Source organism: Amia ocellicauda, chromosome 9 (genome assembly GCF_036373705.1).
Source record: "Amia ocellicauda isolate fAmiCal2 chromosome 9, fAmiCal2.hap1, whole genome shotgun sequence".
Classification (NCBI taxonomy): Eukaryota; Metazoa; Chordata; class Actinopteri; order Amiiformes; family Amiidae; genus Amia; species Amia ocellicauda.
Genome location: NC_089858.1, coordinates 39,496,018 through 39,509,225, shown reverse-complemented (window position 1 = coordinate 39,509,225; position 13,208 = coordinate 39,496,018). Strand labels below are relative to the sequence as shown.

The 13,208-nt window shown below is 40.5% G+C and overlaps 1 protein-coding gene across 1 annotated transcript in view; it reads right to left on the bottom strand.

The window, feature by feature from the left end:
- The window catches only part of pebp4 (phosphatidylethanolamine binding protein 4), a 137,305-nt gene that overhangs the window by 68,884 nt on the left and 55,213 nt on the right, over window positions 1–13,208 (bottom strand). The window contains exon 3 of the mRNA XM_066714467.1: window positions 1,333–1,431. Coding sequence (XP_066570564.1) covers window positions 1,333–1,431 — 99 coding nt within the window. The remainder of the gene's footprint in view (window positions 1–1,332; window positions 1,432–13,208) is intronic.

The following is a 13,208-nucleotide window of genomic DNA, read 5'->3' as shown; positions in this document are numbered from 1 at the left end:
TAGCAGAGTGTCCACCCAGCAATCAAGTCATTCAAATCACTTTCGAAAATACAGTGGAGGAACTGATTCAAGAAATTTCTCAAGCAACTCGAAAGCTGTGATGATGATGACTAATTTGGTATTTTTGTTCTGTAATTATGTAACAAGCTGAAAACATGCTAATGAAAAGCACACAGGGGGGAATTCACAAACCAGTTTATTCCAAAGTGTTTTTAGCACCATTTTGCACTTATTCCTTTATACGGTACAGACGTGAAATTTCTGTTTGCCAAATGAGTGCTGCATTAGAAAGCTCTGCTCTGCAATTAAAGGCCCAGCACAAGGTTATTGTAACAGTTGCCATTTTGATGCTAAATGCACCCTGTACTCTGCCTCACTATATACACATCTATAACAATAATAATATATATGAGAAAGTGTTTCTGCTGCCAATTTAAAAGGAACTGCTTTTATTTCATTTCAAGTCAGTATGTTTGTCCTTAAACAATTAATTTTTTTTCTACGGCTGTAGAAAAGCTTAAAACTTCCATCCCCCACAAAAACAATAATAACTTACCTCTCAGCTGCCTTGTGTGTCTCCATTTGCCATATTGCTTTTGCACTTTTTCACATTGTAATCGTATCTATGTGAACGTGTGTCTCCCGAGGAATGTTTTGAAACCACCTGGTGATGCAATGCTCCAGCCTTTGAACCCATGATTACAACATTTAAGAGATGTATGTCAAATTGATATGGAAATTATTACTTTTCTTAGATGATTCAAGATGATGTGTTCTTGTACACTTTTTCCACATCCTGAAGCTCATTTCTCGAAGCTTGATGAACAAATGTGTGCATCTCAGCCAGAACACTACAAACGCAGTTACAGCATCTGCAAGATCATATTACACTTTTTAACACCAATACGTATTGACTTCCCAAGATAAACTGGTGCTATACTAGGAGACCAACCCCAGGGTTACTCCATTCTCTGTGTGAAAACCAGTCAGAGCAAATGGTTCTACCTCTCAACACGATCACCAATCCCACCAAACTACACTATCTGTGCAACGCCCCTCATTTAAGGTCCTATAAATATGAGATGATGTCACCCTCACTGCTTCTATCTTGCACGAGAAGATAAACACCACCGTTACTTTGCAAGACCAGCTTGTCCACTCAAGAGTTGTAAACGCCACGTTTCGGTTCTCGGATGAGTGGCAATATTTTAACAATCTATTTTTATACCCATGTTCTTTCCCAGCCTCACAAGGAACTTGCAGGCAGTAGGAGGTTTATAAAAACAGGGGAAGGAAGAAAATGCATCAAGAAACCCAGCACAGGAGACTCACCGCAATGTCGGCTACCAACCAGTGCCTCCAGCTGCAGCGCGTTGGATTGCTTCTGCTTGGAGCATCTGGATCCACCATGATCAGAGTATAGGTCATCTTCTGCAAGAGAGGAAGGGATGACTAGTGAGTGCACTGCTGCTCACTGCTGAAGTCACCGTCAAATCACTAAATCAACCAAGGGCAGCAGGGCAAATCAATGATGTTGACTTTATAGTTGCAGTGTCAGGTAGTGTAATGGCTTTTAAGGTGGTAGGGCTGGATGACTACTTTAGAGTGATTTTGGTTAAGACTAGGGATGGGATGGTATACAATTTCCACAGTATGATAACTGCAAGCAGAAATACAGCGGCCACGGCATTTCATGGTATATCACAAGAAATTTAATGATCTAAATGTCTACTATATTTTAGAGAACAAAATATGCACAACTTGTTAAATATACTACTAGTTTATTTTTACAGCTTGAAAGGGAGGGAGGGACAGCAGAAATAAAAGCCAAAATAAGGTAGCTCTTATTATTAACAATACACCTACCCTTTGCTCAAAGAGAATGCTGTCTGGCAGGCCCTGTCTTTTAGTTAGGAACTGTAGTTTTTCTAAACATCTAAACGCTGCAGATAAGTAAGTCAGGACAGTAACTCTGCTAAGTCATTACTATTTACCAGCATGTAAACACAGCCTATGATACCTATGAGACCTGCAAGTCACAGAATAAAATAGGATATAACTGGAAATCAAAGCTAAACTCAGGGTGGATTACATGTGGTTGAAATCAGCTCAAGGGAGACACCGAAAAAGGAAAAGCTGGGGGTCTCTCGAACTGTGACTGAAAGGTGAAGGTGCAGTATAGCTGAGAATCCATCAAGGTTTGCTTTCTAAAACACTAACTCTGTTGCATTCTTAAATGGGGTCAGCGCTGGGCTCCGTAAACTCATTTTTCAAGAAATGCAATTGACAATACACGAGAGGATATTCAAAAGACAGACTTCTCGTTGTCAAGAAATTAATTATGGAATTAAATTACACTTAGGTTGCTTCAACAGTTTTAACAACATGTGTGGGCCAAGTATTACAATATTTTTTCAAAATCTATCTACATACTCTTTTGAGTACAAGTTCTGTCTACTGGTTGTTAGTTTGAGGTCTCTTTATGCAAACACAGCTCTTCAAAAAAGCCTGCGAAGCTACAGTCATCCACTTTAGCAAGAAAAAGTAGTCTACATGCCAGCTAAATAGCACAAACTATTTCTTTCTGTCTGTGTTATTAAAGTTGGAGAATTATGTGAGCAGATTGAATTATTGCAAGAGCACATTTGCCATCTCTGGCACTCAGCCTGAAATCTGCCTGACCATATGATGGCTTTCTTATTTTACACTCTTTCCCCGTTAAAGCAAATGAACAGAGACGTTAAGCACAGCCATTCAGATGAGTCTTGGCGGCGCCTGATTTCAGTGGAGTCACTAAGGCGACACTTGAAGTCTGCTAGAATCACAGCGCCTGGAGTGCTGCTGTAACAGCGCGAGTGTTAACAGTGCAAGACGGCACAAAGGTATCGAATGACGGCCATCTGAACCCGTTTGTCTCATTAACGTGTTGATGAGTGACAATTTCACAGGACGGCACAATCCTGCATAATCTGAAGAGGCCTACCGCAGTTTGTTGTAAATTATTCCAATTGATCACGTCTTGCCCTCCTCCACAGTTTTCTTCAACAGATTTACCTCACCCAAGCAGATCGCACACCAACAAGGCAGACAACAGGTCCATGGGCAGATCTGCCATAGCGACAGAGCCTGGTGGTCAGATGTTGTGGAGCCACTGAACCCAGGATTAGAGTGCCAAACCTAGACAGGCTCCACTTCCTAACAGACACCTCAACAGATGGTCGCGGAAGGACTTTCACCAGCCAATTTTTCCTTCACTAAACCAATGGAACTCCAAGGCGATTCTGTATTCCCTCTGGATCCAAGTCTAGATCAGAAATGTTGGCATTGGCTCGAATTTGGACTTGGCAGGGCTGAGATACATGGCTCACTTTTCAGAAGCTGGTTTCGTATACCACTAAGGTCTTCCTAGTATCACTCTCCATCTTGGTTCTCCCCTCCCTTCACTATCAATTTCTGGTGTAGTCTGCTTGAGTTTTGGAGACATTGTCAGTCGATTCTTTAACAAGGTATGAATCTCTTAAACAGGTGCAGGTGCTTAAAATGGTGCAACTGAATGAGAACAGTCTAAACTGCTTATATTTATGGAATTACTCATTATCACCATGGGACATTACCTAATAAATAACCCCAGCCAGTCTGACAGGAAGATATGGCAATAAGCCTAAACAGACTAAACTGTGGCTAATCGGATGAATGAAAATCCTCTTTTACAGCTTTGCAGGTAATGCAGAAATACAAAGTGTTTTCTAGCAACAATCACACGTTCCTGAAATCCTTAAAAAAATTAAGGAGTTTTGCAATTATCTTTCCTCACCTCTGAGACTATAATGTGACTACACTACATGCATTCATACTGGGAGCTTTTCAGCAGACGTCTAACCTGCTCCTATTAATTTTAGGTGCTGTCAACAACAAGTGCACAGGGAGGCACAATTAATAATGTCACGTCAAGGAAGTATTCCACAAAAAAACGGTCATATGGCAAAACTGTCATAGCTGAAGATGGGTGGATCCAGGACAATTGGGCGAAACAAATGTATTCTATTACTGTTGTCCATAATGAAGTCAATAAAAGGTGCAATGATTTACTGTAGCTTGTCCCAGTAGAAAACTGAGCTTTCAATGTGGTGTGGCTCTGTGACTCCCCACTACCCTCTACAGGTGCAGCTGGGAAGGGTCTCTCTGAGAGATCTTGATCAATCACACCAGTCCAAAACCCACTATGAAAAGATCAACACACATCCTAGCGGAATCACATCACACAACCTTGTCACTATGCTCATCTCAGCTGAGTATATTTGGCCTTCACTGGCTTCGTTCAGTTCGCATCACAAAAACGTCACAGCTGATGCCATCGTCAAAGGAAAGAAAATTGATCGTTAAAACGTAAAAAGCTCCGGCTGAAATTTCAACATTTAAGCTCCACATCACCTTTGATTTATATATATATAAAAATGTATTTGTGTGTGTGTCTCAAGGTTTTCAGTCTTGTTGAATGGGTTTGAATTCCTGTGGCTACAGTAAGGATTTGTCCTTAATAGCCATACATTCTTTCAAACAAGTAGAACAAATTACATTATTAATGCTGTAGTAATGGGTTTAAGTCTAAATAAATAAATTCAGAACATTCAGTTAGGCATGATGAGAGAATACAACTTATGAGCTCACTGTTATCTTTTGTTCATTAAGACTTAATATGTCCACAGGACTTTTTTTTCTGCCCCAGTGGAGATCTACCAGGGATCTGCTACCATGATCTTCCAAAATGTGGCCTGATGTTGCCAAAGTAGCACTGAGAGGTCTGAGGAGCTCTGAGACAACTGGCCTATTGTCGTTAAGTTGGCTCCCGTCAATAAAACCTTGCACCCGTCGTAGAAAAATCTTGATCTGTGCCTGGCTGGTGTGCAAGAGTGGTAGTGGTGGCAGTGCCTGTGGTGAGCGCTGGTGACAGCTGCGAGTGGCTGGTACCTGCTCTGAGGCGGAGAGCCCAGCTGGCACAGTGAGCGCCAGGGAGGAAAGAGAAAGGCCCCTTCCACGCCTGCTCTTCACACATTCTGCTGCCGCTCTTCTCTCTCTCTCTCTCTTGCAGGCGCACTTCCATCTGTCAGACCGTGCAGTAATTGCAACCAGATATAGAGACGGGCTCCAGGGAAAGGCAAGACACGCACATCATTCTGTGTTTTTTTTTTTTTTTTTAATAATTTAAAATGTATTTGTTGTGTTTTTTGGAGCCGTTTTTTAATGAATAAAAATGAACCTGCACGAACTGTATCGATGTTGCATTTCCAAAGCCTCAATATTGAGTCATGTACCTCAGGGTCCATTGACAATTAGACTTGTAGATCAGCCACACGTGGATTTCTGCAATCCCTTTAATGCTGGGATGTGGTGCATTGGATAACCAATAAAGCCACCCCCACCAATTTGTGCCTGGTGTTTGATGAACTGTTTATTTCTTCTGCGGTAAATGTTTGCACTGACCCCCCCAGTAATTCCAAAGTGCTTGTACTTGGTTAAGGAATCATACCAGGATCTCTACATGCTATGTGCCAATGACCGGACATCACACACACATATATACTGCATTTTTATAATGCTTTGAAATGCTCCTTGTGTAAATGGTAAGTCACCCTGAATAAGGGTGTATGTTAATAAATAAAAATACATGCATTCACACACAAAATTCCAGCAAGGCTTGAGTTTCCAAGCAAATCTGATCCTCTCATCACATAATTCCACAAAATTGAAGTTTAGCCAACTGAGATTAAAAAAAAATTACAGGATTAATAATGAAACAATGTTTTGTTGTTTGTTTAATTTAGACTGCATCCATAGATCCTCCTTTCTGATTTGAAAACCTAAGACCTTTGACCCCAGCACTACACTGCCCAACACAGCCCACTACAGAAGATCATATTAGACCTCAAGCACTTTGTGTTTCAGTGTTGATTCTACTATACGCTTTCTGTTCAAGTGTATTGTACCACAACTCGCCTAACGGTCGCTTGTTCTTATTGTATTATGTTTTGTCTGTATTGTTTTGTTTTTCTTAAAATCCTTCACAACATGTAACAATGATTTTTTACTGTTGTCCACAGGGGGAATATAATGCAATTGTTAATCGTCTAAATGCATCAGTCAAATAAATAAATCATAATTATTTTGAATTAACCCACAGCAACGGCACCACTCACTTTATACGAGCGCCCTTTGACCAGCAGCCTCCAAACCTCTGATGAAGATCAATTCAACTCAGTCAATTCTGAATAAATCACACAGGCCACTTCATACCTCCTAACATCACACCTCAGATATTTCAGGTTTCTTTAAGAGTCTTTGAATCATGAAGTGAATCCTAGCTTCTGCGTAAAATAACAATTTAATTGCAGAATTGACCAATTAAGAGAGCTTTAAAATTATAATTTAATTCCCCTGCACACACAAAGAAATTTGTTTGAATAAAATGTGTAATACAGCTTACAGATTTACTCATGCATGAGCCGAGGAGTGTCAATCGGTTTACAGTGTTTGTTTTTTAACATTTATGCCACTATTATTAGTGAGTATATAAATTGTATGTTAACAACGATAATAAACATACACCTACATTTTAGTATTAAACATTTCCAACCTTAACCCCAGATGAGTTATGATTTAAGGTTTACAGTCCACAATTATAGAGCCACATCATGAAGTGTACAAGTGAATTTGCTAATAAAGGTAAAATGAATTAATCAGGACGTCCAACCCTCACTCCTGCTACTGCAGCAATAACATACTGTTGCTTTAAATCACTCGGACAAAGACATTTGCCGAGCAGCTTGTTAGTAAATACAGGAAGCGGAGGAGTCCACTGCCTGTCTGAAGAACTCGTTAATCAGGCTCATTAACCGGTTGGGATTCCCATACGACAGGATCAATAACTTCAAACGCCCATGACCTGTCTTCTTTGATGGGGGACCTACCTCAGTTCATCAAAATGTGGGAAGGTTTGTTGTGGTTGAGGGTGGGAAAGGGGGTGGGCTGTTGTAACCCAGAGAACACAAACCTGCAACTAATCTGGTAGAACTGAGCTGCCACATTAACCTCTTCATCAGTGTCAATTCTCTTCTCTATACCTCTCAGGCGCCTCTCTGCTTTGCAACCCAGAAATTGTTATCACCAGCAATGCACCAGTTTACCTATGACAGAAGATCACAAGCACCTTGCTATCCCTGGTACTGAATTCTTGTTTTAGTGTTTAGCTGACTGCAACATGTTGCATTCAACATTTCTTATTAAATCACTGCATGTAACTATGTTTTGAAGGAGGTGAAATTGCACCACGGCACTTTTCTCTTTCCAGTAAAATCCAACACTCCTTCCCTTGTGATCAAGTCTGAACACGAGGACTATGGCGTAATCCAACCCCAAGTGGAAAAAGTGAAAGTGAGAAGTTCATGACATTGGATTTGGAGGTTGGCACAGGAGATTTATACCTAATTTCTCCTCTAGAGTTTTGTCACCAACAAAGTAAAGTGAACAAAGGAACATTGACATGCTTTTGAGGACATGTAAGGAACCAGTGTTACAGAGCCCTAATTTTTGTTCTACAGGTGGATGCTTCTAAAGTAGGTTTGGGAGCGGTCTTACAATAGCCTACATTAGTAGAAAGTTGTTCCACTGGGACTCCTGCACTATTGAAAGGCAATGATTCTCAATTAAATGGGCTTTGGATTAATTCCAGTATTACTTACTAGGAAGACTGTTCCTCAGAGAATGACCATTGTGCAGTACCGTGGTTGAGAACAATGCGTAATTCAAATGCTCACATCACCCGTTGGTAAAACACAACCCTGTATGTTATTGAACACTTTAAAATACGAAGGCTAATTTAAATGAGGAACAAAAAAGAGTGAACTTGAACAAATATGAAGACATGTCACATGTTTCTAACTGATGCTTGATTTGTAATCATGTAAACGTATAAAATAAATTATATTTTGACTATTTATTGATGCAGTTTCAATAATCAGAAACGGTTGCATTGCATATTATTGTTGTGAGATATTGTAATGTGTAATTATGCATTTGGCCTGGCCTTTTCTGCAATCAGAATAGGCTGTTAATTGTGTTAGCATTCCTGACATTCCAAGCACTTAGTTCTCTCTGCAGCGTTTGAAACTATCGATCACTCCATCCTCCCCTCCTGCCTTCGCTAAACCTTGTAATCTCTGGAACTGCTCTAGCCTGGTTCTCAACAACTGGACCAGTTCTGATGCCCAGATCTTCCTGTCTTTTCCCTCCTCTGACCCTCAAATCACCCCCCGCATCGCTTCCTGTTGGTCTGTTATCTCTGTCTGGATGCACTCACACAACCTCGAGCTCAACCTCTCCAAATCTCATCTCCTCTTTCCCTTTACTCCTCACCTTCTGCTGACCTCTCCATCTCAATCCCCTTAGAATCTACGACACTCTCTCCCTCTTCTTCCGCTAAGAACCTAGGAGTCACCCTCGATCCGTCTCTCTCCTACACTCAGCGCATCCCTCCACTGGCTCCCGATCCTAGCACACATTCAGTTCAAGACATTGACCCTCACCTAACGTTCTCTCGGCCACACTGCACCGAGATACCTTCAGACCCTGACCTCTCCATACATCCCCTCCAGACCTCTCCGGTCTTCCTAAGCCAGAAGATTAACTTTGCCTCCTCTCTACTCCCCTTCCTCCAGAGCCGCTCCTTCTCATCCCTGGCCCCAGAGTGGTGGAACAACCTTCCCACTCACTTTCCCCTGTGTGGCTCAGCTCTCATGTAAATCTGCACATTATACAACATTTAATATTTAACTACATGCGTTTACATTGCTAGTACTCATGTTGTTTATATTGATTGCCCCTATGTCCCTTTCCCTGAGCTCTTAACTATGACTTCACATCTTGTCTGCAATTACTAGCTCACAATCTAGGATGTAGGACTCGCTTTTTGTATTAACTGTATATTTTTCCTATGCATTTGTGTAATTTTGAACTTGTAATTGTATTATGTTTTAATCTGTAATTTTATACTGTATTATTGCACTTTTATAATGCTCTTATGTTTTGTAAGTTGCCCTGGATAAGGGCATCTGTTAATAAATAAATAAATACATAATAATTGAATTTACCTGTTCACTTCTGAAAATTGTATCTGTTGCATACAGGGTACACACTGTGTGAAATGGAACATTCAGTTTTTTAATATAGGTTTGTTGAAAGTATACAGTTAATTAAAGTCTGAAATGAAGCATTACTGTATGTAACTGACTAAAAGTTTGTTAAAGGTGATGTGTTAGGGAGTGTGCATGTGATACCAGATTTAAAGGGAAAGCTAGAGATAGTGGATATATGTTGTTTATTTTTAATCAATCTGTCTTAATGAAATATATATGTTAAATAGAATGAATGGAAAAGAAAATACATCAATATGTCATTAATGACCTTTTTTATTATCTTAATATAAAAAAAAAGTTCTTTGTAACCTTTACAGAAATAGTATGAGCTAGTGGAAGGGGCCTCCCCATCATATACAGTGGGGTAAAAAAGTATTTGATCTCCTGCTGATTTTGTACGTTTGCCCACTGACAAAGAAATGATCAGTCTATAATTTTAATGGTGGGTGTATTTTAACAGTGAGAGACAGAATAACAACAAAAAAATCCAGAAAAATGCATTTCAAAAAAGTTATACATTGATTTGCATGTTAATGAGGGAAATAAGTATTTGATCCCTTCGACTTAGTACTTGGTGGCAAAACCCTTGTTGGCAATCACAGAAGTCAGCCGTTTCTTGTAGTTGGCCACCAGGTTTGCACACATCTCAGGAGGGATTTTGTCCCTCTTTGCAGATCCTCTCCAAGTCATTAAGGTTTCGAGGCTGACGTTTGGCAACTCGAACCTTCAGCTCCCTCCACAGATTTTCTATGGGATTAAGGTCTGGAGACTGGCTAGGCCACTCCAGGACCTCAATGTGCTTCTTCTTGAGTCACTCCTTTGTTGCCTTGGCTGTGTGTTTTGGGTCATTGTCATGCTGGAATACCCATCCACGACCCATTTTCAATGCCCTGGCTGAGGGAAGGAGGTTCTCACCCAAGATTTGACGCTACATGGCCCCGTCCATCGTCCCTTTGATGCGGTGCAGTTGTCCTGTCCCCTTAGCAGAAAACCCCCCCCAAAGCATAATGTTTCCACCTCCATGTTTGACGGTGGGAATGGTGTTCTTGGGGTCATTCCTCCTCCTCCAAACACGGCGAGTTGAGTTGATGCCAAAGAGCTCGATTTTGGTCTCATCTGACCACAACACTTTCACCCAGTTCTCCTCTGAATCATTCAGATGTTGGCAAACTTCAGACGGGCCTGTACATGTGCTTTCTTGAGCAGGGGGACCTTGCGGGCGCTGCAGGATTTCAGTCCTTCACGGTGTAGTGTGTTACCAATTGTTTTCTTGGTGACTATGGTCCCAGCTGCCTTGAGATCATTAACAAGATCCTCCCGTGTAGTTCTGGGCTGATTCCTCACTGTTCTCATGATCATTGAAACTCCACGAGGTGAGATCTTGCATGGAGCCCCAGACCGAGGGAGACTGACAGTTATTTTGTGTTTCTTCCATTTGCGAATAATCGCACCAACTGTTGTCACTTTCTCACCAAGCTGCTTGGCGATGGTCTTGTAGCCCATTCCAGCCTTGTGTAGGTCTACAATCTTGTCCCTGACATCCTTGGACAGCTCTTTGGTCTTGGCCATGGTGGAGAGTTTGGAATCTGATTGATTGATTGCTTCTGTGGACAGGTGTCTTTTATACAGGTAACGAGCTGAGATTAGGAGCACTCCCTTTAAGAGAGTGCTCCTAATCTCAGCTTGTTACCTGTATAAAAGACACCTGGGAGCCAGAAATCTTGCTGATTGATAGGGGATCAAATACAATTTCCCTCATTAACATGCAAATCAGTTTATAACTTTTTTGAAATGCGTTTTTCTGGATTTCTTTGCTGTTATTCTGTCTCTCACTGTTAAAATACACCTACCATTAAAATTATAGACTGATCATTTCTTTGTCAGTGGGCAAACATACAAAATCAGCAGGGGATCAAATATTTTTTTCCCTCACTGTATAAAGAGCTTAGTCTTGCAGACCACCTTGCTCAGACAGAAAGAGAAGTGAAGATTTTGAGTTTGAGCTCCACAAGGGTTTGCCTAAGACCCTACCCAGTTAGTGCTTAGCTGCAAAGCAAGTTATTGTTTCACTCCCCCATCTCCTTCCCCCTATGTTGCTTTGAGATTGAGCAACTGCTATTGCCTTTCATGTTAATTTTCTTGGTTTATTTTTTCATTAATCTTATTTTGCCTTATTGTTTGTTCCTGTCAACCCAGCACAGTCAGTACTTGTCTTGCAGGCATGCAATAAAAACCTTTCTCTTGACATTTTTGCTCAAGTTGCCCCTTCTCTGTAAAGGCACAAGACTCCACGCTTACACATGTGTCACAATGTAACTGTTAAACTATGTAGCTCTATTACATTTGTATATTACTTTCTCTTGCTGAATGCAATCACCTTAGGGAAAGGCATCAGCTACATAAATGGTAATAATCTCTGAATTATGTTCATTAACAGTAATAGTATAATTTGCTTAATAAGAGTTGCCTTTCACCAGAACCCTGTCATGCTCTGAAAAAGATTAAAATACATTTCTGGACAGAATAAACCGCAATGTATTAACTACAGCAATTCGTGAATCAGGTAATGACTCTCTAGTGAGGGTAGCTGTGGACCAGCTTTTAACATAGTCCTACTCCACACTCTATTGTCACATTCTGTGTCTGTATTCATATTTAAACCATTACATTTTTACAATACATTACATTTTTAATCTAAACTGTTTAAAATGAAACTAAATACACAAACAAATAAATAAATATTAGCTATTAACTGAAATCATGCTCCATTTGAAATAAAACCAAGTTTGTGTAGAAACATTCAATTTTTGAAAGATTAATATGCTGATGTCACAAGTATAAAATAAATATAATTGTAATAATATGGCCAAAAGTTAATTTAAAACTCATATAAACCTTTAGGGAATGCCTGCCATTAATTAATAGATATTTCATTATCATCAAATAAAATGTACATGGTCAAAATGACAAAGATGCCATTCATTGCATTAGTTAGATTTAAATTTATTTTTGCAGACAAGCAATAAAAGCACATATCAAAAGCAAAATTCATGTTGTTTTTACACGTTGCATCTTAAATTGGGAGAAGAAGAAGAAAAAATGCTGAAACCAAATCAAATGCATCAACATTCAAATGATGCAACATACAGAAATTATGTGCGCTCTTTTCCATTAATGGCTTTAACCAGAAAAACCAGATTGGCTGGGCTAGTGTGCGCTGAAGTACTGAGAAGGTCATAGACAAGAAAGCAGTGGGTTCTCAATGGCCCTACGATGGAGTTTCTCTGGTTGCTGGTCTGTGCAGTGCACCAGGGCTCCCTGGAGTTTGAAGGGTTAAACTGCTTGCTTGGCTAGTTTTCCACAGATACAGCCCAGACCCCACTGCGGTGTAATGAAGAGTGTGAGGCTACAGAGCGAGGAGAGAGAAATGAGGTCTAATAGAAAATCTCAGAGAAAATCATCAGGCAGGGAGGGTGGTGGGGGGGAGGCATTGGTTATTAACTGAGCAGGGCACGATCTTTAACGTTAACACTAACAGCGGGGATATTGGGCCTCTGATCTCCTGGGATTGGACTCCCATCGCCCCAGTGATCACAGCAAAGCCCACTGGGAAATCGTATTAGTCACTGGAGAAACGACACCCTCTCAAATAAAGAATGTAATTAGCCCCGTGACAGTCAGTCATAAAATCTTTGTAAAAACTGCATTGGGATTCACTGTGTAAGGTACTGCATTTACATTTAATGCTGTATCCCAAGGCACTCCAACTTGATATATTGAACAAACAATTGCCCTCTGCCTTCAAAGACCAGAGTTTCCTTAATTCATTGCACTGGCTGAACTGATCAACAACTAAGTCAGACTCCAGTCCTGGGGGGCCGCAATGTCTGCTGGGTTTCGTTCCAGTCCAGCTCTCCACTCCTTAATTGGTCTAATTAAACAATTAACTGGATTAATTGAACACTGCTCTTCAGACTCTGTAATGTTCTGTGGGTTCAATGTTTTGAGTCATCAACAAAT